This window comes from Hyperoodon ampullatus (genome assembly GCF_949752795.1).
Source record: "Hyperoodon ampullatus genome assembly, chromosome: 2".
Taxonomy (NCBI): Eukaryota; Metazoa; Chordata; class Mammalia; order Artiodactyla; family Ziphiidae; genus Hyperoodon; species Hyperoodon ampullatus.
Genome location: NC_136915.1, coordinates 150,759,359 through 150,784,465, shown reverse-complemented (window position 1 = coordinate 150,784,465; position 25,107 = coordinate 150,759,359). Strand labels below are relative to the sequence as shown.

Below are 25,107 nucleotides of genomic sequence, written 5' to 3'. Positions count from 1 at the left end.
CCTGAACCTTGTCTTTCATCTCAGGACCAACTCCTGGTCGTAAGTCTCTGAAACTTCTAAAGCAAGAAAGGAAGCCACCGTGGTCTCTTTCAGCCAAAACGACAAAGGAGGGCCTGCAGCACACAGCAGCCCCGCCTGCCTGTGGGCCTCTTCACCTGAAGGTCCAAGCTGAGCTGCTCCCAGAGCTCGTCGTGCAGGGCAGAGACCTCTGCCTCCAGGCCCTCGTACTCCATGGTGCTGTTCGCCAGGGCCTGCAAGGGGAGGGCTTACTGAGAAGCTGCAATTGTCAAACCGCCCCTCCTCGTCCTGCCTCAGGGCCTGGGGCCCGGGTACCTGGGGTCCGGCAGATCAGGGAGGATGCAGAGGGAAGGGAGAGGGCACAGGGCTGAGACATTCTGAGGACAGCCAAACACTGGCCTCTTAGGAGGTGCAACAGCCCAGCCTACTGCATGCCCAAACAGAGAGAAAGCGGAATCCTCTCTGGATGGCAGGCAGGCCAAAAGGGGCGAATCTCACTCTCACACCCCTCCTGTTCTCCCCAGATTGGGTGATAGAGAGTAGAGGGTAAAAAAGGAAAGGGCTGGGGGTGCCTGTTCCCTGGAGGTTAGAGACCTTCCTCCCTCTGGGCCACAATTTCCTGGGGCTTTTGCTGCTGCTCTCTGTGTCAGAGGGTCTGCCCTGTGCCTACTGGGAAGTAACCAGGGTGGCATGTTGCCGGTATCCTGGTTCTCCAGGGGAGAGGAACAGGTGGGCAGCAAAGCTGTTAGAGCAGCCAAGGAAATAAGTGGCCCTCAACTTCACTTTGTCCTGAATGAATCCTGGTGCAGATATGGCTTGTGGGAAACAAGCCAGTATCCCTGGTGGAGACTCAATGGGATGAGCAGGCTGGCACATTTGCTGCCTCTTTGTAAGGCAGTGTTAAGGTCTTTGTTTATGCCCCTCGCAGACAGCACCCTGCTCTCGCCGTCAGAGGAGAAAAGGAATTAGAGGAGCACAGCTGGGAGGGTGGCTCCCCCATGCACGTGCTGACCAGGGTGGGAGCACACACCCAGCTCCCAGGTTACCGTGGTTGCCTGAGACAGCTCCACCCGGATGTGGATGAGCTGGTTCTGCAGCGACTCCTTCTTGTGTAGCAGCTTCTCTGGGTAGGCAGGCTGGCTTCCAAACATCTCCAGTTCCTGATGGGTCCCCATCAAGGCACTTTCCAGGCTCTCCTGAAGAAAGGCAGGGGAATGGCTATGAGCAGCCTTGATATCTCCTCTCCCGGGCTTTCAGCAGCAGAGGCCTGAGCCCTAGGGGTTCAACCCGGCAGCTTAGTGGAGGTTTCCCTCACACTGGCTAAGGTCCCCAGAAGAGCTTCAGCAGGTCTGATTAAGGGCAGGACAGAAGTTTAAGGAGGGGCAAAGCTTCATCAGCTTAGTCAGGATGGAGATAGCAACCCACACCTTCTCTGAGCCAGCCCCCCGTCTGCCCCACTCAGGGCCACCCCACGGCTCTCACCTTCTCAGCTCGGAGCTGCTGCACCAGCCGTTCCTGCTCCCTCACCACCTTGTTCTGCTCACACAACTTGCCCAGCAGCTTCTGGGGGCCCCAAGGGGGAAGGGAGGGAGAAAGAAGGGAGTGAAGGACACGGTTTGATGGCGACCTGGGAATTGGGTTGGCAGGGCCTGGCCTCTGGATACCACCTCCTCTCCCCTGCCAAGGAACCCTGGGCCTTCACCCTGACCTTGGAGGCTCCTGGGAACAGGAAGATGGTCTTCACCTTGGGGGACTCTCCAAAGACCCATTGGGAGGGGAGACAAATTTATTCTCTGAGGAAGCGAGTCAGCTTGAGAGGGGAGAGGGCTGAGAGCCAAATGTTCAGCTTCTGCACTACCATCCTCTTGGGGTTCCAATTCACAGGGGGTTCAGGAGATAACACGGCCTCGCCTCCTAGGCCTCCAGGTGTGTATGAATTAGAGGCGTAGGCCGGTTTCTGAGCAACAGTCTTAGCAAAACCGCTGAACAATGTAAGCTGGTTCCCTAGTCCCACAGGACCCTGATCTCCCCTCCTCCTCCCAGAGTCTTAGGATGGCTGACAGTGGCTCCCTCTGAGGTCTGGTCCTTGCCTGTACAGAGCATCTTCCCCTGCCTGCTGGGCAGATCTGCTACCCAGGCAAGGCAGGTTAGGCCAAACTTGTCTTCTGGGAAGACCTGTGCTTTCCTGTGTCCACACCTTTATCCATGCCACTCCTCAAATACCCCCTTGGCTACTTTCTGGTGGGCCAAATCTTGTCCTCTGGGCCCTTTACTTCAAGGCCCAGCTCACGTGCCACCTGTTTTGTCCCTGGCCTCCACCAGCCCGGGTGGTCCCCCTGCCCCGCACTCCTGCAGACCCTGTTACAGTCCGCTCAGCATATGAATCCTGTGCTGCCACCTGCTGCTACCTGGGCCTCCCACTGCCCAGAAGCTCCCTGAGGGTGGAGCCAGGCCTCGTTCTTCTTTCCAGGCACCTGGGGACTACATGCTCTACCTCCTAACAAAGTCTGTGCTCCTGAAGTAAGCACATGCCAGCGCTGTAGATAAGAGGGCCTCGAACTCAGTGGAGAAACACACACAGCCATGGTGGGAGGTAGGGGTGAGTGGTAAGGAAGAGAGGAGGCCCAGGCAGAATGCTGTCTTTGCGGTGAGAGAGGACAGGAATCAAATGTTTGAAGGGTCACAGAAGATGAAAGATGGACGGAGGAGAAGCCCCCACGGAGGAGAGTGAGGAGGAGGAGGGCAGCGGAAGGGGCTGGAGTGGACAGAGGGAGCGGGAGAGCTGCTCTTACATCTGTGTCTTGCTCGTTTAGCTTGTAGGTGTGGAGGCTGTCCCGGAACACTTCTGGGTATGGAGGGACCTGCAGGAACAGGAGGCTGGTTACCACGGCAGAGGACACAGCCCGGGCAGGGCACGCAGGGACGGGAGCGCTGACAGTCCTGCTCCGTTCCTGCCACCGACCACAGCGCCATCACCTCAGGTAGCATCTGTTCTGGGGACCTGGGCTGAGCTAGGGCTCTGCCCCCTGGCTGGAAAGCGTGGGACAGCCCGGCCTAAGCTCCGTCCCAACTGTCCTGGGCTGATTCTGGAGGCAGAGATGCTGCTCACTCGTGCTCTGTATCTCCTCTCCTCTAAGGTCTAAAATCTACTGCCAAGAGGGACTCCAGGGCTGTGTACCTCCCAGATGGCTTACTGGTAACAACCACGAGAACAACAGTTAAGTCTTGGCTGTTTTTGATAAGGGTAAGACCTGGGAGAACAGAATGAGCATGGGAAGAATTTGAGAACGACCACCCTACTAGATTGAACGCCAGCCCCAGGGCTTGTGCCTAAACCAGAAGTGTCTCTCAGTCCAGCAAAGGTGCCTGCCTTTGGTGACACATGCAGCAACCATAGCACATTCTACACAACTCCGTCACTGGACGGTTCCATATCACACCCCTCGTGCCCTTCACCCCAACAACTGTTAAGAAGATACCAAACATGAAAGAGAAGTCCTGAATGTTAAAAAGCAGCTTTGCGATCGCTGGCATGGCATGAGATGTCAGTGCTGGCTATTTTGATGGTCTCGGAAATGGGCCTGGGTTCACCCATGAACGTGAAGGATGGAGGAGATACAGTGCAAATAAAGGAGGGAGGCCAGGCTGAGCCCGGGAGATGAGGTCTGGCAGGTGAGCAGGCGGAGTGGACTCATCCCTGATGGGTAGACTCGACCATGCACAAGCAGCTGAAAAATGGTGTTGACAGGGACCATGCTGCCAGGCAGAGGTCTTACTTGCATGAAGAGTTGGGCCCTGGGGGAGGAGTTCTCCACCATGCGGTTCACCATACTGATGAGAGTCTCACTCTCACTCATCTGCAGCAGAGGAAGGAACAGACGATTCAAACTCAGACCCACAGAGAGGTGTCTCCCCACGCCCGCCTGTGCTTGCTCTCCAGGAAACAGGAAAGGACAGCTCCTCCTGAGGCCTCCAGCATCCTCTGCCTGGCCTTGCCTATCACTCACCCCTTGTGAACTCCATCTCAGGACCCGCACTGAAGTTGCCCTTGAGGAAAGCCCACAGAAGGGAGCTGGGAGGCCACTGTGCCCTCGCTTGTGGCTCTGAAGAGGCCCCAGCCCAGTGACACCTCCCCAGGGCGCCTGAGTGTGGTGGGTCTCATCCCATTGGACCAGCTCTCATTTCTCACACTGGTTTGGTCAAAGACCACACAGGCAGTTGGAAAGTCCGATCTCCCAAAATCTGAACTAAATGAAACCACCTTAAAGAAAATGTGACCGGCTCTTTGGATGGGCCGTCACATTGGGAAGGCACAGGTCTCTCTCCCCAAACCCTGCCCACCTCTGCTCTAGAGTAGAAAGGATTGCTAAACACGGTTTCCAGAGCTGGGCTGGTAGCATCCATGCCAATCTGGGATGGCGCCAGGGAGCAAACAAGGAGGCCAAAGCAAGGAAGCCACGTTAAAGGGACACCAGAGATCGGAACACGGCTCTCCCAACATGTTATCCTTATGCTTCAAGGATCGTCAGGAACATGGAGGGGGAAAGACTATTTGCCAGATGAAAAAGAAAGAGACAGAGGAAGGGTGAGGGAGACGGACAGGGAGGGAGGGAGGACGAGCCAATCAAATCAACCAGGAATGCCATCATTTCCCCCACTGGTTCCAGTGTGATAGCATCAAATGTAAACATATTAGGGAGTGTCCTTGGCTATGTCCCTTTAACTCAATTGATCTCCAGGAGGAGGCAGCAGAAGACAGAGGGGAGTTGTGCAGGAAAAGCTTCTTGGGGAGGGGCAGTGAGTAAGGGAAGGGACGGAGACACCTTAGGGCAGATCTTCTCAGGTCACAGTTCAGGGAACCCCCACGTTTTTTGCCCTTGTCTTCCCAATCTTTGCTGGACCCACACGTATCTATTTCCCTCTTGCCCTGTTTAGGCAGTAGCCCCAAAGCAGCCTTGCTTCTGTGCGCTGTAGACAGGGCTAGGGGCACCCCTCCACCCCCATTCACAGGCTCTAGAGCATTTTAAAGGCTTTCCTAGGATCTGATTTTGCTACTTCTTTAGCCCAGTTGGGAATTTTTTCTATGATATAAAGTGTGATTTAAAAGGCTTTTAAAAGAGCAATTGTAATATGAGGTTGAATCTTTGCAAAATGGTTAAAAGTCAACAGTACATCAACCACCTTTTCTGTAAGGATCTGAACTCAAGTCAGTCCTTATCTTCTTAGAGCCTGTGCACGCGCATGTGCGTGTGCGTGAGTGTGTGTGAATGAGATTGTGTTTATTGTGTATGGGGTGTGCCAGTGTGGTGTATGTGTGATTGTATGTGGTATGTGTATGTTTGCTGCCTGTGTGTCATACCTGTGTCCCGTGTGTGGTGTTTATGTTTATGTGTGTAGGACAAGGCAGATCTACCAACACATCAGGCTTTGAGAGGGCAAGGGAGGCCCAGGCTCTTCTTGGCCACCCACAGATCTCATTCCTTCCCCAACCAGTAGATCTAAAAACAATAAAGGAAGCAGGGGTCTTCTCACCCTGGCCTGCCCCCACACATGCTATGGCTTTCAGGATCGTTCAGCCCATGTGGGCCTTGCCTCTAGGAGGATTCCTGTGTGCCACCTTCTGTCTCTCCAAAATGTTAGAGAAATTTTGTGAGAAAGCACCTAACCCAGTACCTTATACACAGCACTGGGGTCAAGGGTGGTCAATTAATATTTTTGAGTTTTGGAAGAAAAAGAATAAAATAATCATAGTAGCAATCACTAGCCCTCATCAATGCCTGCCAAAGTGCTCTCATATACATTCTCACTTGACTCTCCCAATAACTCTGTGAGGTAGAAAGGGCAGGTCCTACAATGTCTGTCTCATGATTGAGAAAACAAAGACCCAGAGAGACCAAGGTTTAAAAAAAAAAAAAATCCCTGTAAATGGCACAGCTGGAACTAGAGTGCAGTGTCTGACTACATTCTGGACTCTTCTTATCATACAAGACTGCCTTTTAAGAGTATTATCGTTTATCTAGGAAGAGGTCCTCTGAAAGGTTATTTCTGAAGCCCCCAGCCCCTCTGTGAGGGCAGAAGCCCCCAGGAAGGGGCCCTGCCATCTGCACTGAATGCTTGGAAAGCCAGCAGTGTGGATGGGCTGCGGGGAGGAAGGCCTGCCGGGAGTCATCCCCCCATGGACTAGAATGCTTACGGTGTCAACACCACATGCTCCTTCTGGGACTAAAATGCAATGTTCTTGAGGGCCAGGAGCCATCACCTCTGATTAAAATGTGTATATCATGCTTCCCAGAACCCAAGGGCTCCCATGAGGACGACCTCACTGAGACACCAAGACCCTGTGAGATGACGGTCACATGGCTTGTGACTAGAACCACCAGCAGTTGCAGCCATGTCCTCTGATATCAAGTTTCTGGTTCTCTCTACAATGTTCAGAGCACAAAATCATCCTGATGAGGTTCAACCCCAGCTTCTTCACATGTTAGATGTTTCCTCAGCTGTAAGCTGAGTCAAAAGCTCAGAGTCATTTCCAAGCTCTGTTGTTCACTGGTTGTGTGTCCTTGGCATGTTATTTGATCTCCCTGGGCTTTAGTTTCATCATATCCCCTACGAAATGGGGATAATAACAATACCTACGTTGCAGAGTTGTTATAAAGGTTAGGATCTGTAAAATGCTTAGAATAGTGCAGGGCATGGAGGAAGCATCCAATTACGGTCACTGCTGCCACTATTATTATTATTATTACTAACATTATTATTTCCACCACCGCAGGCTGCCTCCACCTGGATCTGGTACACATCCAGGTCCCCCATGATTTGTAGCACAGATCTGAATGTGAGTATGTGCTCATATAAATTGCCCAGCATATTGACCCCTGGCCTGTCTAAACCCAGTATCACAGCCTCCTTAGTCTCAAAAGGCAAGGTAGCCAAAGGTGAGAGCCCAGGCAGCCGATTGCTTTCATCACATGGGGACACTCATTGACTCTTCAGGATGCTCATCTGTAACACTGGATTGATGACATTCCCTCTGCCTACAGCACTGAGTTCTCAGGAAAACATGAACCGTGTATACAAAAGAACTTTGCAGAGGAACTGACATATATACTAAATTACCATAATTTAAAAAATCATTGGAGGGCAGGTCTGTGGTCCTTCGCTTACAAAATATGGAGCTTAACCACAACCTGTGGAATAGGATAGGCTAATTTCCCAGATTCAGGCTGAACTAAATCCTTAGCCTCTTAGGCCGCAGCACAGAGCTCCTCCCTGTCTCTGCAACTCTATCCAGCAAAAATGCAAATTCCCGCCTGCCCCCTGGGGGCAGTTCCATCTGGGTCGAACAAATAGGCGGTGACATTAATTATTCATGTGGTAATTTACAATTCTCCTTTCCCCAGGAAACTCCCAGCTGCCCTAAAGGGCTTTGCAGAGAAGGGGTGTGAAGGTGCAAACCAAAATATAAGCCACTTTGTTGTGTCCTGGTTTTGCCAACAAAGGTTGTCAGAGGGATGGGGGATGAGGAGGCGGGGAGGAGCAGGGAGACGTGAAGGGAGGGCAGGGGGATGGTAAGGGGCACCAGCTCTGCCTACCTGCTGATCCAAATACTCTAGGTTTCTTTGCAATTGAAGGTCTAAAAGTTCATCCTACCCGGAGCCCGAGGCCCAACGGCAACACAAACAAACAGGAACAGGACAAAAGAAAACAATAAAAAGGAAGCAAAGCAGTTAAGAGTTAGCTGGACAGCGACAAAGAGAGGCCTCTCTGGCCTTGAGGAGTCTAGGGAAGGGAGGGGGGAAGGGTGCGGGCAGCCACAGAGGTTGTCTGCTGGACAAGCCCAGCGAGAGAAGGGACACACTCCGAGGCTCCTGGGTCAGCCTGGCCCTGCCCTGGGAGAGGGAAGCACCACTGAAGCCATCTAGTCAGCACTTCCTGGAGCTTTTTCTGAGTTTTCTGGAAAATCCACTGTTTACGGATGGGTGCATTTGCTGTGTGTCTTGGCTATAGAGTTTGGACACCGGCAGAGAAGACTCAGAGACAGGGGTCAGTGACAGACCATCGGGGACAAGGATTCTGCCTGTTGGCTCCAGTGGTTCTCCCCAGCTCCCCAGGGGGAGCATCTGCATCGAGTTCTCCAGGTGGAGACAAAAATTCTCAGGAGAACAAATGCCCAGAAGAGACACAAGTAGAAAGGGGAGAGAAAGTAGGCAGAGACACAGTATGGAAAATCTTTTCTTCCTCAATCCGACTTCTAGTCTCTTTCCCCCAAAGTGACATTCCAGGCAAGGACAAGCTTGAAGCAAGTACGCTTAGGGGTAAGAAGACTAGAAGATCATGCCTGTTTTGGGAGCTCTAGCTTAACTTTTCTTCCCAGCCCATAGCCTAAGCCCCCTGTCCAAGCCCCTCTGCATGCTGGAGAGGAGTTGTTCTGAGATTGAGAGAATGGGGACATTTCATGCTTCCAGATCTTGTCCCTGCTCCTCTGCCCTGTGTCACAGAGGAGGGGAGGTAACTGACACCACTCTCTATATTGGGGTTAGAGTCCAGGCCGGAGGGAGGAGGTATCCAGAGGCTGCTAAAGACCAGACGGGCCAGGCATCGGGCACAGAGCATCCCTGCGTCTGCCCTCGTTTGGCCCCGCCCTGGGAGGAGAGGTCCTGAGGGGAAGTGGAGTGGGAGGAGAGGACGTACCATCTTATCGTGGACCGTGGGGGATGGTGGGTAGTTGTAGGGGAACAGTCCTGCAGGGACTGGCCGCCTGTCTCCCAGGTAATCATACTGGAAGAGAAAGGGGATTGGAGAGGTGAGGGGGTCCGGCTGGGATATGGACTTCCCCACCAACTGAAGTTCAAGGTTAGGGATGTTTGTAACCTGTCCCAGAGCAGATTTCAAACTGAAATGGACAGCCTTTAACCATTGCAATATCCTTGCAATGATCTGTCCAGGTCCTCAAGATTTGAAAAGATAGAACCCTCTCTGTCCTCTTATATAGAATTAGGGCTCCTGGTACAGGCAAATCCCCCAGGCAGCTCTCCTACGGACAGAACCGCAGGGCCAGTGGCTCCCCCTGGGCAGCATCCCTGGTCCTGCTGACACAGCCCAGTGACCCCATGTCCCCAGATGCCCTTGCATCTCCACCTCTTCTCAGCAGATGGTCTTAGGCTTCCGGGGGATCTCAGGGGCTGAGGAAGGAGGGGAAGGTTGGTGGCTCACCTTGGGGGAGCTGATGGATCGCCTCATCACATAGGCAGCAGGGTCAGCATAGATGTCCTCGCTGCGAGGTGGCAGCCGCTCGAAACGGGCACTGGGTGAGCGGACGGGGGAGAAAATGCGGGCGCGGCTGTAGGACCCCTGGCTTGGCGAGCGGGGCACAGAGTGGGAACGGGGCTGCAAGGACAGGCGGCGCAGGGAGCCGGAGGCAGCATCCAGTTCATCATAATAGACAGGCTGCCGGGAGGGGCTGGGGATCCAGGTGGTGCCATCCTGCCGCCCATAGCCGGCAGGCTCCTTCCACTCACGCAGCTGGAAGGTGGGGCCGCCTCCATTCCGGAAGGAGTGCCTCTTGTCCTCCAGGGCCCAGGGTGGGCTGATCCGATCGTAGGCCGGCATGGAGCAGATGCTATCGGGCCGTACCCCTGGCGGGTAGTACTGGTAATCATCAGGGTACTGGGAGGAGTAGGGGCTGTAATACTCAGGGACCCTACGGGACACAGGGTAGAACCTAGAGGGACTGAGACAGAGAGGACTTTGTAAGGAAGCCGGACAAAATGGGCACGCCCCCAGCCACCTGTCCGTGCCCCCTCCTCCTTGGCCTCCAGCCTAGAGTGGGGTCTGACTAGGTGAATGGTGCCCTAGGCTGACCTTGCGAGCATACAGGGGCGCCCACTGCCCAGGCACGGAGGCTTGTTTCCAGAAGTGCAAGGAAAGACCTGTCCTCAAAGCTCTCCCCCTCAACCAGTTCCCTGAGGCCAGAAATTTCACCATTCAGAGCTTCCCTCTTTGTCTCTTTGTCTCCCCCGGGAAAAACTTTAAGCCTTATTAGCCATCTCTATCTCAGCATGAACCAATTGATCAGATTCTTTCCAGAGAGGCTAAGAGCAGAAAGAACACTAGAGTGTACCAGACACCTGGGGGGGGACAACGGAGGAAGGACAAAGGGATGCCTTCGCTGATTTTATGATCCTGTCAAGGACCCAACCAATCTGTTCCTGGGATTCAACCCTAGTGAGGCGCTGTCCCCAGGGCAGGGCAGACGACCACAGCGAGCTGCCCTCCCAGACCCCCAGGGAAGGAGCGGCAGCCCCACTTGCCCTGATGAACACAATCAGGTCCAATAAATGTCTTCAAATATTTGAAAGCCAGTCACTCGATAAAGAAGTAAATTGATCTATTGGAAAGAACTAGGGCCAATGAGTAGCAACGTTTTTCTTTTTTTAAAAACTGCTTATAAATAATGGCCTGCAGACAGTTAGAGCTTCAAAAACGGAGTGAGTTGCCTTGGCAGCTAGTGAGTCTCGCATTGGTAGAAACACTGGATGCTGTACAAGGGTGGGAAGCACAGACGGATGTCTGGCTGGAACAGCTTTAAAGGCCCCTCGCTGTGACTGCCTGCACGTTTCAGGCCGCCCAGCGTCCTGTGAGAGGCACTGGGTGCTCCGTCCTTTCCTCTGAAGTAAGTAGACAGAGGCAGCAAGAGTCAGGGGCAGGGGGCAAACTCTACAGATGGAACCATGGGGTTAGTAAGCATCTGGGCAAGCAGGGAATCCTGGGGTTTTCTTGGTTTCCCAATTCAGCCTGGCTTCCATAAGGTTTCCAACAGAGGGTGCCTCCATGTCACTCCCCCAGCCCCAGCCCCCAGCCGGTACACCATCCCCACTCCACCCCACCCCACCAGGCCTCACCTCCGAAGATCTTCAGGAGGGGGCACCCCTCGGCGCAGGTTCACCCACTGCTGAAGCTGGTTCATGGAGCTCTTGCGCTGGGCGATTTTGTCGGGGTTGGCACGTGGGGGGAAGCTCCGCCGGTGCCCCCCACTCTCTGAGTCCTGAGGTGGGAAAGCTGTGCTCCCCGGCCGGCTTGGGGAGCTATACTGCCAGCCATTGGGCTGGGTGGGCCGCTCCCCACCTCCTGGGACCCTTGGGCCCTCAGGGTAAGGACTGCCCGGGTCTGAGGCTGGTTCTGGTCCAGCGTGGACACCATTGGCTTTCACCAGAGGCTCGCTCTTGACCTCAGGCCTCTCAGGCCTCCTCTCCACCTTCTCGCAGCCTCGGCCATCACCCTCTCCTCGAGTCTTGGCCTCTGGTTCAGGCTTGGGAAGGCTGTTTTGGGGGGGTTGGTGGTGGTGTTTGCTGGGTGGGATGTTCTCAGAGTCTGGCTTCTCGTGGCTGTGGGATGCCAAGGGAGATGTTGTAAGGGACTCCAGTCCAGCATGGAGTTCAGGTGGGGGGAAACTGGGAAGGAGAAAAGGAGTGGAGAAGGATGGACAGGAAGGCAGTGATGGAAACAGGATTCCATGAATTCCAATTCTGTTTCCTAAATCCTACCATTTTATATTCTTGCTCCAGCCTGGGCAACTATAAAGCATACTCCAAGCTTGCCTGTGCATATGTGCTCGTCTTGCCCTCCTGGTCCTCCTCATGTGTCACCCTCTGCTCCCTTCTGCTGAAACTCCTTGAGTCCAGCCTCCTAGCTATGGCCGAGACTAACCTCACCCAGACTAGGTCTCTCCTGTGGTCTGTCCCTGATCCCCCCTCACTTGGTGTGCACTATACACTACACATAATCGGAACCATCCTTGATGTCTCAGCCACAGAGGTTTGTGACAGGTCAGCCCTCTCTCCCTTAGGAAGTTACTTAACTTCCACGAGTCTTGGGCCCCTCGTTGGCAGGGTGGGTAGGACTGTGTGAGATCAAACATGGCAGGCGCACCAGGGGCTGAAGCTGTTGCCTCAAACTTCACAGGCATAGAAAGAGGCTCGTTCCCCTCTCCCAAACAAGCATCTTCCAGGACTTTCTATTAGAGTATAAGCTCCATGAGGTAGGAGCTTGTCAGACTTTTCCTACCTTGTTTTCCTAGCACCCTATACACATTTCTATTTACAGTAAATATTTATGAAAAGAATGAGTGAAGTTCTGGGGCTTCCCTGGTGGCGCAGTGGTTGAGAGTCTGCCTGCCGATGCAGGGGACACAGGTTCGTGCCCCGGTCTGGGAAGATCCCACATGCCACGGAGCGGCTGGGCCCGTGAGCCATGGCCACTGAGCCTGCGCGTCCGGAGTCTGTGCTCCGCAACGGGAGAGGCCACAACAGTGAGAGGCCCGCGTACCGCAAAAAAAAAAAAAAAAAAAAAAGAATGAGTGAAGTTCTGGAATTCCACCCCTTGGTCAAAGAAAAGATGGAATCTCATGACAATGTTTTCGCTACACCTTCCCCAATTCAACATAGTCAAGCATCCTTGTTGAGACGCTGCTTGGTAAACATTTTCAAGACATGTACACAGACTTGGAGTCTATACTGTAAAACTTCCGTCTGCTGGATCCCTGTTAACATCTAACTTAAGATTCAATGCCCAGTTCAAGTAGAGACAGGTGCTGAGACTGCGGGTGATGACGGGATGAGGTGACAGGAGCAGTCACATACTGAGTGCCTGCTGCATGTCAAGCATTTTACCTCTACTGTTGAGTCCTCACAACAACCCCATGAGGTAGGATTATCACTATTGTCTCTGAGGGTCAGAGGTTAAGTAACTTACACTTAGGTCACACAGTGGGCAAGTGTTCAAGTTGGGATTCAAACCTGAGTCCCACAAAGCCTGTATGCATAACAAAACAAGCAAATGACCCTGGTCTTTGGCTCCTGGCCAGGCCCGTATGGAACCTGGCTTCTCTCTTGGCCTCCACCAGCTCAGAGAGAAGAGGAGGAGCTGGCCAGGGGAAAAGAGACTACAGGCTCTGAATTCACTTAGCCAGGCACCCTGCTGGGAGGCAAGGAGTTGGCTCACATGTTCTCAGAGGTTCAAGTCCACATGCTGGGCTCAGCAAGGGCACAGAGATGGGCACCTCTTCACTCCTCTTCTCTCTCTCTAATAGCAGTCCTCATGCCTATGCCCAGTCCCCGGCACTCACTTGTGACGTGCCGCTTGGGGCACCGACTTCTGGGCTGGGGGGATCTGTACTCGGGCAGCCTCCCCCATGGCCTGGATCCAGGCCTCCTGCTCCTCGGGGCTCTCGGCACTGAAGAAGTAGGTGCGGACCCCGGCATGCTCAGCCTGTGGGGAGAGGCAGTACGTGGAACTGTCCCCAGCCTCGTCCACCCAGCACACAGTCACCTGTGGGGAGAAGACACCCACGCCCACAGGACAGGTGGTCAGGCAGGTCGTTCCCCTGACCTGCAGCTCTTCGCCCCATATGGAGCTCAGGGCAATGTGAGGAGGCCCACAGCTGTCCCAAGTGCTCCAGCTGGCATCCAAGTATCTGCCTTGACTAGCTCTCTGGACACCACTAGGCAGCCCAATAGCCAGGTAAGCTGACCTGCCCCACCTGAGGGACAATTACCTCGCCCGCTCTCCCATCAAATTCCATGTTTGATTTGAAGGGCAATTACCCCATGCCCGGGAGAGATGCCCCCCTACCCCAACCACATACCAGTCTCAGCCCCAGCTCAGCCTCTGAGAAGCTGACACTCTCTTCCGCGCAGCGGGACAGCGCGGGCACACGGGGGGCATGCACAGACAGTCAGAGCACGCTACCTAGTTGGCGGCTGCAAGCAGGTGCAGCAGGCGGTAACCCAGAAGCGAGCTCCTGTCCAGAGGAGGGGTCCTCACGCGGCCAGAAGGAGGAGAAGCAGAGAACAGGTCAACCGAACACCAGAAGGAGAGACAGGAGACGTGACAGGAATGTTGAGGAACAGAGGGAAGTGGGGAGCTATTCAGACTAGCCCCTTCTACTCAGTGTCACCACTGGGACCACAGCACCCAGCAAGGCTCAGGTCAGCCCACCAGGAGTGGGGGTGGACAGCTTGCACCCGGCAAACCTGGGTTGCTTGAGGAGAGAAGGCAGGGCAGCCCAGCGCTAATCCTAGCTCTGTTCCAAACCAGCCCTGCAACTGTAAACAACTCGAGATATTGCTCTGGCCTTAACTGATGCATCTGTTTGATGGGGAGGGTCCATGAGGAAAAGACGCTCCAGTGTTAGATTCTTTCTGGGGTCTCAGAACACTTCCTAGGAGAGACCAATCTCCCAGAAAAAGCAGCTAGCCTTGTTCATCCCATTCAACATGAGAGATCCAAAAGTGTTTAAGAGTCTCAGATGTGAACTCCACTATGGCCTATGACCCCTTGGGTGCTAAATCCTGGGTCTCTGGGGGTTGGAAGGGGAGAAGACAGGGCTCCTCTGGCCAAGCCCCAGGGTTCTCCTAAGCAACAGTGTCAAATCCACACCCTTCGAGTGCTTTCCCAGCCGGACCTTCACTTTTCCTCAGCACCTTCCCCAGCGCATGATGTCTTTCCACAGGAGCCATTACCCAGTGAGGGAGCATCCTACTTCTCTAAGGACAGAGATAGGCCTCCTTCCTCTGGATCCGGCCAGTCCCCACCCTCCAGCAGGGCTGGCCAGCAGGTAGGCAGAGACAGGAAGGTGCTGACGAAAAGCCAGTGAAGTTGTAAGGAGGCATCTGGGGGTTGAAACTGCACAGGGATATGGAGAGCAGGGGCCCAGGCAAGCCCTCTGGGGTGGAGAACACAGGGTTATTGCAGAGGAGAGAGACACACAGGTGGGATGAGTGGGTGTGTCCTGGGCTGGTAGGAGTGGCAGCAAATAATTAATTTGCTAAGCATCCAGTGAGCATCCTGTGTGTGCAGAGCTCTGCTCTGGGTACCAGTCACAGGGAAAGCAAAGACATGCTCTTAGCACTTGAAGAGCTCACGGTCAAGCTGGAGGACAAAGCATACCCATGGGGAAACAAGGAGAGAGCAAAGGCAGGGAACAACAGCTTGTGACAGGAGAAGGCAGAGGGCCTGGGAAAAGACAGGGTGATTGATGGGGAGCCAGGAGGGGGCACCAGCCTGGAAGCATGAAAGGGGACCAGAGAATTGAGGGAGGTGCCCCCATGGATGAGCCCACAGAGCCCCCACGGGGCTGTGCAGGGACAGAGGAAGGCCATTCAGCAGCAGGCTGGGTGGGAACAGTGCCGGCTCATTACTGGCCATCTGAGGGTTTCGCTTGGTGGCCGCAGCAGGACAAGCCTCCCATCTGTCTCATCTCCCCTCCCTTCCCTGGGGAAAGGCCACTGAATAGCCACAATCTGAACCTTTTGTGGGCCACTGAGCACAGCCCTCAGAGTTGGGTTTTAAAGAGGCAGTGCACTCCTCAGGGGAAAGGGACGGAGGAGAGCGGCCCAGAGATCTGGGTTTATGGAGGGGTGTGTCAGTCACCGGGACGTTGTTCTAACGGGGCTGCCAGCAGAGCTCCCGAGCCGGAGTGTGTGTGTGTGTGTGTGTGTGCACGCGTGTGCGCAGGTCTGGAGGGGAAGAGTAAGACAGGCTGTCTGACTGTGTGGGGGTGTGTGCGTGTCTGTGTATAGCAGGCCTGTTTGTTGTTGGTTAAACAGCCTGTTCCTATTTCCCCAGCTAAAATCCGGCTCCCTGGAGCCAGTGTTTTATTGATTACTCATTCTGCAGACAGGACCCTTGGAGGCTGGAAACTAATTATGTGCCTAAGAAGTCCCTCTTTGTTCCCCGGAGCAGCATCTATGTGTCTGCCCACCTCTCTGTGGCCAGGTGACCAGAGCTGAAGGACAGAAAGGGCAGAGTCTCTGGAGCCCCAGGAACTCGGATGCTGCCCTCGAGTAACCTGTGTGTTTTCAGGGTCTTGCACAGCAATTCTCAACTGGGGGAGAGAGGGCTTTGTACTAAGAAAATGCATGGTTGATATAATAATTTTATATTGGAAAATGAAAAAGAACCTATGATCTTTGCATCATAAAATACAAAAAGGGCATGGAATTTTCATTGTTTTTAATGGGCCATGAATTTTTAAATGTGGAAAAACACTGGCCTAGGATGAGACAGCTGCAGTCCCGTCTTTGATGGGTGGATCCCCAGGGGTTCCGAGGAGTGGCGCTGAGCAGGCCGGTGAGGTCCATCTCCCTGGGCCCTTATTCCCTCAAAGTGTGTCTCTGTGAGGTTTGTAGCTTTCAATTATACTGAAACTCAATTCCTAACTTTCTGCAAAGATTTTTTTTTTAAATTAGAGCATGTTGTTTATGGAAACTAAAAAACACAGGCCTACAAAACCCATTTTACAAGGTGGCAAAAATACTAGAGTGCTGGCCCATGACAAGGGCTGGAGAGGGGACAGGGTGCAGGCAGCAGGGCTGAAGGGCAAAGGGAAAAAAAGGAAAGTGAGGACAAATGACAAATTGAGGGCCCTTACATGGGCCGGTGGGAACGTGCTGTACACTGAATAGTAGTGAACAACTTACATCTGAGACCCTTTGAGTAAGTTTGACTGGGGGTCTAGTTCCCTGGGCCCAAAGTGGGGAGGAAGACTTTCCAGAATGGATCTTAGAAACCCACCCGGCCACAGTTCCTGCCTCTGCTATGAGGGATTTCCTAGGTGCCAGGCCACTGGGCAGAGGGTCCATGGCCTCAGCACACAACTAATTCTCCCCCAGGAAAGACTGTGGTACCACTGAAGCTCATCTCTACAGGCCCACCCTGAGGAGAGAAGAGGAAGGGGTCCCGGCACAGCCTCACAACAGCCTGTACTGAGCCCAGGGACCACTGCCTGCTCACCCCAGTACTACCACTTGGGGTTCCTGAGGAGGTGGCTCTTGATCCTGTTCCATTCTTGTATGCTCTAGAAGAGCCGGCCTCCCTCCCCTACCTGACCTGGGAGAGGAAGGCCAACTGACCTTAAAGGTATGTTTTCGGCTGATGTTGTCTGAGGGCTGCACCGCAGCCACCCGGAAGCTCAGGAGGGGGATGCTGCCCAGGATGCTCTCCTCCTTCTCATCTGTCAAGGAAATAGAGGCACAAGTGAGATGTATGTGTGCGGGTGGGAGGGGAGGGGAGTGTATCAGCCCTATTAGGATAAATACCAACAAATATCTGTTACTCATCTACTATCTGTCAGGCACTTGGGGCCACCACACAACCACACAGGGCGTGCTCTGCACAGCAAGAGGCACACTCCCTGGAGCTGGGGAGCGTGGCAGCCCTACAGGCACTGTTCTAGACTTGGGGACTGTAGAGGTGAATGCGAGAGTAGTAGTGCCCGACCTTGGGGAGCTCACATTCCAGTGCGCAAGCAAACAAGCACAGAAGAGCCAACATTTTGGAGGGCTTGCTATACGTCAGGCACTGTTCTAAGTTAAAAGGCTTAATGGATTTAACCTGCCCAACAATCCTATGACTGGGTACTCTTATGATCTCCATTTTATAGGTAAGGACGTTGAGACACAGAAAGATTAAATAACTTGTCCAGGGCTTCCCTGGTGGCGCAGCGGTTGAGAGTCCGCCTGCCGATGCAGGGGATGCGGGTTTGTGCCCCGGTCTGGGAAGATCCCACATACCGCGGAGCGGCTGGGCCCGTGAGCCGTGGCTGCTGAGCCTGCGCGCCCGGAGCCTGTGCTCCGCAACGGGAGAGGTCACAGCAGTAAGAGGCCCGCGTACCGCAAAAAAACACACAAAAAAACAAAAAAAAACTTGTCCAAGGTTACTTAAGTAAAAACTGGTGGATTAGTCTTTAACCCAAGAAGTCTGACTTTCAAGCTAGCATTCTTAACCTTCCTCCCATCCACAGTGCCTCTCCAAACAAGGTGATCCCAACAGTGACACATGGAACAGGATATAACGGGATGCGGTGCGGTAGAGTGGACGCTCGCATCTTCGGTTCTGGCTCTTCTGGGTAATTGTCTCTAAGGTTCTCCCAGGCACCTGGCAGCTTGCTTTGTCTTCTCCTGACTAGACCCCTCCCCTTTACAGTCCCTATGTCTGCACAGAAGACACGCCCCTGCATGCCCCCCCCCGCCCCGCCCTCTGATCCCCAGAAGCAGGCTAACAATCAGGCTGCTGCATAATTCATCCCGAATCTCCAAAGGAGCCTGAAGGATTAGCTAGTCAGGCCCCCAGCTATCAGCAGGAGACCGAAAGGGTAGGAGTGCTGTGTGGGAACCATGAGGTTGGGGCTATAACTATGAGGCCATGGCAAGACCCTCCCCACTTCCCTGGGATAGCTCTTTATTCCTGGGGCTAGAGACCCTGTAAAACCCTCCACTAGGGTTCAGAAGAAATCTCCCAGGGGTTACAGACTCCACTAGCTCCCCTTCTCCCCTTACGCAGCACTTGCACAAGATACGTAGCCCAAGGTCCAGTTTCCTGGGCAGACCTCGGCATGGTACCCAGAGGATGGACTAAGCTAAAGGAACAGGGGGGCTGGGAACCCAGAGCTTCTTCAGGAAGCCAGAGGCCATCATCCCCAGGAGGAGGTGGGCCCCCTGCCTGGCTGAGTCCAGGCCAGTGTTTGGGGTCTCCTGAGAGCATCTCTCAGTGCACAGTGACCCCTCCATCTCCATGCCCCGTGAGTTCAGAGCTTCTCCCCTCACACCAGGCCCTGCAGAGACCCTGGCCTTCCCTCCAGCTTCTGTTATACTCTGGCTCCTGTGCGGCCCTACATCCCGGGGCCCAGCCTGAGCAGATTCTTCTCCCTCAGTCTTGGGTTTCCTCTGTGACTAGACCCTGGACGTGCATCCCCTTCCTGATCTCTCTCCTTGGGATTCAGGTGCCTCAGGGCACAGGGACAGCAGTGTTCTAAGGGCGGGGGGTGGGGTGGGTGGTGGTTACTAGGTACAACCTTTGTTTGCCAAAGTTAATGATTCAGTGAATTGCTCCCAGGAGACCTGGAGAAATCAGAGCTCTGCCATTCCCAGGGCACAGGAGGAAAAGGAAACGGCCACTCCTGCTGCTCGATCATTTTATCCTCTCCTCAGGGCCCAGGCCTCCTTGCACGGCATCAGTGTGACAGAACCGTCACTGTCATCAACCCTCACTAGCTCCTCCCTGCCCTCCTTGACATATTGTTGCTGTACATACTTTAAAAATAACTTCCTAGAGGCTGCTGCACCAAGGTTATGAGTTTTGCCCTCCTTTCTGTGGGGGAGGAAAGGGAGTGAGTGTTGGGGTAGGCACAGAGGGCAGAAGCTGGGGGATAATCATTGACTCCACATTGACTGAGCACCTACTATGTGCCAGGTGCTGTTTTCAGTGCTGTGGATACAGCAGTGAACAAAACTGACCAAACAATCCTGCCTACACAGATCGGATCATACATTCCAGTGGGATGGGGGAAGCTCAACATGCAAGGTCCAATTAGCAGGTGACCTGCTAGTGAGGACCAGGGACCCTCCTCTTCTTCCTCCTTTTCTTTTCCCACCCACGCCCTCCCCCGGACTTCACCCTCTGTCATCTGACTGTCTTGTTCATCCACCACACCACCCACCAAGGGCCTAGAACTCTGCCTGAAATCTAGTAGGCGCTCGGTAAATATTGTCGAATGTGAAATGAGTGAGTGAATGAGTGAGCAAGTGAGCTTTGTCTTTATCCCTTGTCATGTGCCACTGGTGCCAGAGACCACAGGGGGGATATGTGCCCCCCCACCCCCAACATCCATCAGAAAACGAGCCCTGTGACAGGGCAGAATGAGAAAGAGGGGGCCCTGGCTTCCCACAGCCCCTGCCAGTGCCAGGCGCAAGCTCACCCTTTTTTCTTTCTTTTTTTTTTTTTGCCGTACGCGGGCCTCTCACTGCTGTGCCCTCTCCCGTTGCGGAGCACAGGCTCCGGACGCGCAGGCTCAGCGGCCATGGCTCACGGGCCCAGCCGCTCCACGGCATGTGGGATCTTCCCGGACCGGGGCACGAACCCGTGTCCCCTGCATCGGCAGGCGGACTCTCAACCACTGCGCCACCAGGGAAAGCCGCAAGCTCACCTTTATAGTAGAAGAGGCCGCGATCCACCAGGACAAACCAGCGCTTATTCCACTGCTTAACCCCGGAGCTGGCCTGCAGGAGAAGTGGGGAATAAACAGGATAGTCTGTGACCTGGGCCTGGGGAGGTGGGTGTGTGCAGTGGAAAGAGTGCTGCACTCATTATAAGGACATCCTGCCTCTGCTTGCAGCTCTGCCACTAACAAGTGGCAGCAACCCCCAAGAGCCCTCAGAGGCAGGGAATGACATTACATTATTGCCTGTGACCTTCCACTTCTGTCGTTCTGGGCCTCAGCGTCTCCCCCAGGGAAGATAAATGGTGGAGCGATGAGCCAGAAAGAGTGAGCAGAAGGTCAGGCAGGGAGAGTGGCCAGGTCAACGAGGAGAACTGGACCCCTAGACTTAGAGGAGACATCCCCCTCCCTTCATAGCAAGAGGGCCCTGCTGACTGAGCCACTGGGTTGCTCTGATAGGGTTGATGACAGCATATTTCAAAGTCATTGCATCTGCCCATCAGGAGACCTGGCTGAATTCCCAAATATAACACTAATTTCTCTGTGTGATTTTGGGAAGATACTCAACCTCTCTGAGCCTTTATTAAATTAGGAGATTTCGCAGAGATATACCAAAATAGTTCCTAGAGGGACATAGCAAAATATACATGGGCTGTTATAACTACAGAGGAATTACAGCGCTATGAGGAGAAAGCAGGGATGCGGTGGGCAGAATGGAATAGGAGGCCTCACCTGCTTGAAAAGCCAGCCTGCCTTGGTGACAGGAGCACTGGGGTTCCGCTTCATGGAGTGTGAGCGCTTGCCGAAAGCGATGGCCTTGCGGGATGTCCGTGTGGCCTAGGGATGCAGAGAGCAGCCAGCTTAACTCTTCCTCCCCTCCTTCCTGCTCCACCCGCAAGGGGAGCTGCCCTTGGTGGGAGCTATCCCTCTCCAGGGCCCTGGGGGCCCTCACGTTAAGAGGCCTAGGTGAGAAGCTTGGATCTCTTACTAACTCAAGGGCACGGCCTTTCAATTCTTTGGCTCTTTTTCTTATCTCTAAAATGGGGCTCAAAATTATAGTCCTACATGTCTCACAGTGATGTGTGTTTCTGGCTTTTTCTTAAGGAGAAAATAAGATTTTTCATTTCCCTCCTGGACTATCCTTCTCTACTGGCCTTACTCCTTACCTCTTTCATAATGCTTTCTCAGACCCATTCAACTTCAAGTAAATTCCCTACGTCATCATCTTCTCCAAGCCCAATTCATTCTTTTTTTTTAATAAATGTATTTATTTTATTTATTTATTTTTGGTCGTGTTGGGTCTTTGTTGCGGTGTGCGGGCTTCTCAATGCAGTGGCTTCTCCTGTTGTGGAGCACAGGCTCTAGGCGTGCGTCAGTAGTTGTGGCACGCAGGCTCAGTAGTTGTGGCTCGCAGGCTCTAGAGTGCAGGCTCAGGAGTTGTGGCGCACGGACATAGTTGCTCCGCGGCATGTGGGATCTTCCCGGACCAGGGCTCGAACCTGTGTCCCCTGCATTGGCAGGCAGATTCTTAATCACTGTGCCACCAGGGAAGCCCCCTGTTCATTCTTGAATGTCCAACACACCACAGAGCAGGGAGGGTGTACGGGTGTTCTCCTAGCTCCTTATTGCCACAGGGTCTTCCCCACATTCTGGCAACAATCTCTCTTTCTCGAAGTATCAGTGATCTTTCACTGTTTAGCCCTTCTCACCACTATCAGCTTCTAGATCATTTTTTCAGAGTCTAAGGATTTTGATGTCACTCATCCCCTTCATTCTAAGTCTTACCATCACTGTGGACAATTTCATTGCTCCACAGTGAAAGGGAGGATGACCCATCCAGTGGCCTAACTTTAAACTACCTTGATGTCCTCAGTCCAAAATCCTCCACTTCCACCCCAGCAACTCATTCCCATGGCAACACCTTAGACTTGGCCAGCTCCCAAGCCCCTTCACCACCAGCATTGTCAATTCTCATATCCCCATCTTCTGATCACGGCATCCCATCCTCTGGGCTGTCTCACTCCATCCCTCAACGACACCAGCTTTTCTACTCCACTGAGATCCCCAACTCCTCAATACTTGCCTTTTTTTCCTGGATCCGTGAGTTACCTCCTGGTGTTAGTTGTTTCCCTACAAAGCCTAGGCCCCCTGGTGGAATAGATCAACCGCACTCTGCAACACCAACACCCTATCCAGTGCCTTTCCGCTTGATCTTCTCTGAAACTCTAAATCCCTGATTAATCAAATTATCCACCCTCCCTGCACTCACAGCCAGATTATAGTGCTGCTGGAGGACAATCACACCACAGTACAGACGAGGTCACTGTGACCCCTCGGTCCCCAGTGCTCCACTGCACACCCTCACCTCTCTCCTGAGCCCAGCGACCTGCCTGCCTCTGCCTTCCCCGCAATGGCTTGGATCCTCCCCCACAGAGAAAATTGAGGTTGTCAGAAAGCACTTCCTCAATTTCACACCCTTTTACCCAGAAAATTACTGCCCTTACCACTCTCCTTGTCTCTTTCCCTTCAATGTGAGAAGAAGAGGCGTTTTCTTCCTTTCCAAGGCTATCGGGTCCAGACTGCTGTCTCCTCTGAGACTTGCATCATTGATAACCTCTCAAATCTGTCTTCATTTTTTCCTCCTCCACTGGCTGCTTCTCCTAAGCAAACATGCTCAGGTCTCTTCATCTTAAAGCATCCCTGTGTCTCTCTCTCTGTCTCTGTCTGTCTCTGTTTCTCTCTCTCAGTCTCTCTCTCACTGTCTGTCTCTGTCTCTCTCAGTCGTTCTCTCTCCTCCTTCTCACTGTCCCTCACGCAACCACACACCTGACTGCCCCGTCCACCCTCCGCCAGCTGTCCCCGTCAGGTAACACCTTCCCTCCCCTCCCTCTCTTTCTCCTCAGAGATAGGCTGCTGGGAAGAGTCCTGACTTCCTCTCCTCCTTTTACTCCTAAACCTCCTCCACTCTTTTCAGAAATGGTCCCTGCGATGTCAACTCAGGCCACTCAGTCCCTGACATTCTTTTTTTTTTTTTTTTTTTTTTTCAGTACGCGGGCCTCTCACTGTTGTGGCCTCTCCTGTTGAGGAGCACAGACTCCGGACGTGCAGGCTCAGTGGCCATGGCTCACGGGCCCAGCCTCTCCGCGGCACGCGGGATCCTCCCGGACTGGGGCACGAACCCGCATCCCCTGCATTGGCAGGCGGACTCTCAACCACTGCGCCACCAGGGAAGCCCCCTGACATTCTTAAGCACCGATAATGTGAACCTTTCTGTCCTTCCCGAAACTCTTCTTTTGGTTTCTGGGGCACTATTCCTTACTTTTCAGTATCTGCATCTGTGGCCAGTCCTTCTCAATCTCCACCTCCACTCTAAGTGTTGACAGACCTCAAACTTATGCTTTTAGTCTCGTCATACATTGTGCCTGTGTAATGTCATCCATACCCATTGCCTCAGCTGCCAGCAATATGCTGAAAACTCCCTAATCTGTATCTAGATTCATTTGCTAGAATGAATCTAGATATAGATTCATTTGTTCCAGTCCATTTGCTCACTAGTTGTCCAACTAGGATTAAATAAGCACAAAACCAAACTCATGCTCTTTCTAACCAAACTTGTTCTTCTGTACTTCTCATCTCCGTGACTGGGCCACAATCTACCCAGCGGCCCAAACCAGAACTCTGAACAAGCTCACACCGTCCCCTCCTCCCTCCATTCCTCCACACCATCATTTACGCAGGGCTGACAAGTGTGTCTTCTTAATGGATCTCAAGCCTGTCCTTTCTTCTCCGATGCCTCTGTTGGTGCCTCAAGGGTTGTCATCTCTTCTAGCTGTCTACCCTCTGTATTGAACTAAGGTTATCTTTCTAAAATACTTTATTAATTACACTACTCTCTTGCTTAAAATTTCTCACTACCTCTCGTCACTTAGGAGAGAATTCCAATCCTCAGCACAGCGCACAAGGACAGGTTTACAAGATCTGGCTGGGCCACCACCCACTTTCTGCCACTCCACCAGAAAGGCACCACCGCTGGTCATGCCACACTCCGAGTGGTTCTCTCCCATCTCCCTAGGGCTTTGCTCACCATGGGAGGCGGGGGAACCCCACTTCCCTTGTCCACTACCAAATCCCAGCTCATCCTTCACAGCCTAGTGCTGGCCCCCCTAGTCCCCGAAACCCCCCTGTTCTCCCAGAATAGTTGCTGCTCCCTCTTCTCAGAAACTTCTCATAGTCTAGACTCTGTCACACTGCAACAGAACTATGGACTTTCTGTCTCTCGTACGAGACTGGGAGCTCTCTGTAGGGAGAAACTTTTGTTTTGTTCATCTCTTTATCACCGGAGCCTAGCAAGGTGTCTAGCTATCAATAAGCACTTAGTAAATACTTGTAGAAGGAAGGAAAGAAGAAACTGGGGTTTATCATAAAGTACCTCCCAAACTGGAAAATGAAATTATTTTCTTTACTTTGCTTGTAAAAACCCACATATAATGGCGGAGATCAGCCATCTAAAGAAGTCATGCACCACCCTCAGAATATGTAAATCCTAAAATCTTTCCCTTTTCTCAGTCCGTCATCTGTCATAGTTTCACCTGCTCTCTGCAGCCTAAAAGCTGCTCCCTGCCACTTCAGCCATTCCCCTGCCAACCCCTCAGTAATACTCTAGCCTCCTTATCTTTCTGCCACAGCTTCCCAGCAACCCTCAACCTTAGGTCAATGCAACCATCTGCCAGGCCATAGCATTGCTGGAGAAAAACCACAGACGCCTGTGGATCAGAGCCACACAGATTCAGTCTATGACCTCAGATGACTCTTCAGTATTATTGGGCAATATTCCAAATGTTCCTTGTTGATCACTGACCCTTGGGCTTATTCTGAAGCCCCCCACCCCCCAATGCCTCTCTATCCACCCCACTCTTCTCAGCAGAAAACCCCACCTCCTACTTCCCTGCAAAAGTTGAAAACATGAAGTGGGAGTGTCTTGAACTTCCTAGCCCCACCGCCATGTTTCACATACCTTTCTTATGCAGCCTCAGGAAGAGGGCCCCTCCCCTATCCAGGCTGACAGCACCTTTGCACCTGACTCCTGTCTCTACACA

General features: G+C 53.2%; 1 protein-coding gene across 1 annotated transcript in view; it reads right to left on the bottom strand.

The window, feature by feature from the left end:
* Positions 1-24,075, bottom strand: part of PLEKHA6 (pleckstrin homology domain containing A6) — a gene marked incomplete at both ends in the record, with an annotated part of 37,920 nt that extends 13,845 nt beyond the window's left edge. Inside the window, 14 exons of the mRNA XM_079723279.1 lie at positions 156-251; positions 1,065-1,214; positions 1,501-1,581; positions 2,811-2,879; positions 3,795-3,875; positions 7,611-7,664; positions 8,710-8,796; positions 9,232-9,748; positions 10,920-11,402; positions 13,142-13,344; positions 16,929-17,029; positions 20,000-20,072; positions 20,744-20,848; positions 24,010-24,075. Of these exons, the coding sequence (XP_079579405.1) occupies positions 156-251; positions 1,065-1,214; positions 1,501-1,581; positions 2,811-2,879; positions 3,795-3,875; positions 7,611-7,664; positions 8,710-8,796; positions 9,232-9,748; positions 10,920-11,402; positions 13,142-13,344; positions 16,929-17,029; positions 20,000-20,072; positions 20,744-20,848; positions 24,010-24,075 (2,166 nt within the window). The remainder of the gene's footprint in view (positions 1-155; positions 252-1,064; positions 1,215-1,500; positions 1,582-2,810; positions 2,880-3,794; positions 3,876-7,610; positions 7,665-8,709; positions 8,797-9,231; positions 9,749-10,919; positions 11,403-13,141; positions 13,345-16,928; positions 17,030-19,999; positions 20,073-20,743; positions 20,849-24,009) is intronic.
* Between the last annotated feature and the right edge of the window lie 1,032 nt (positions 24,076-25,107).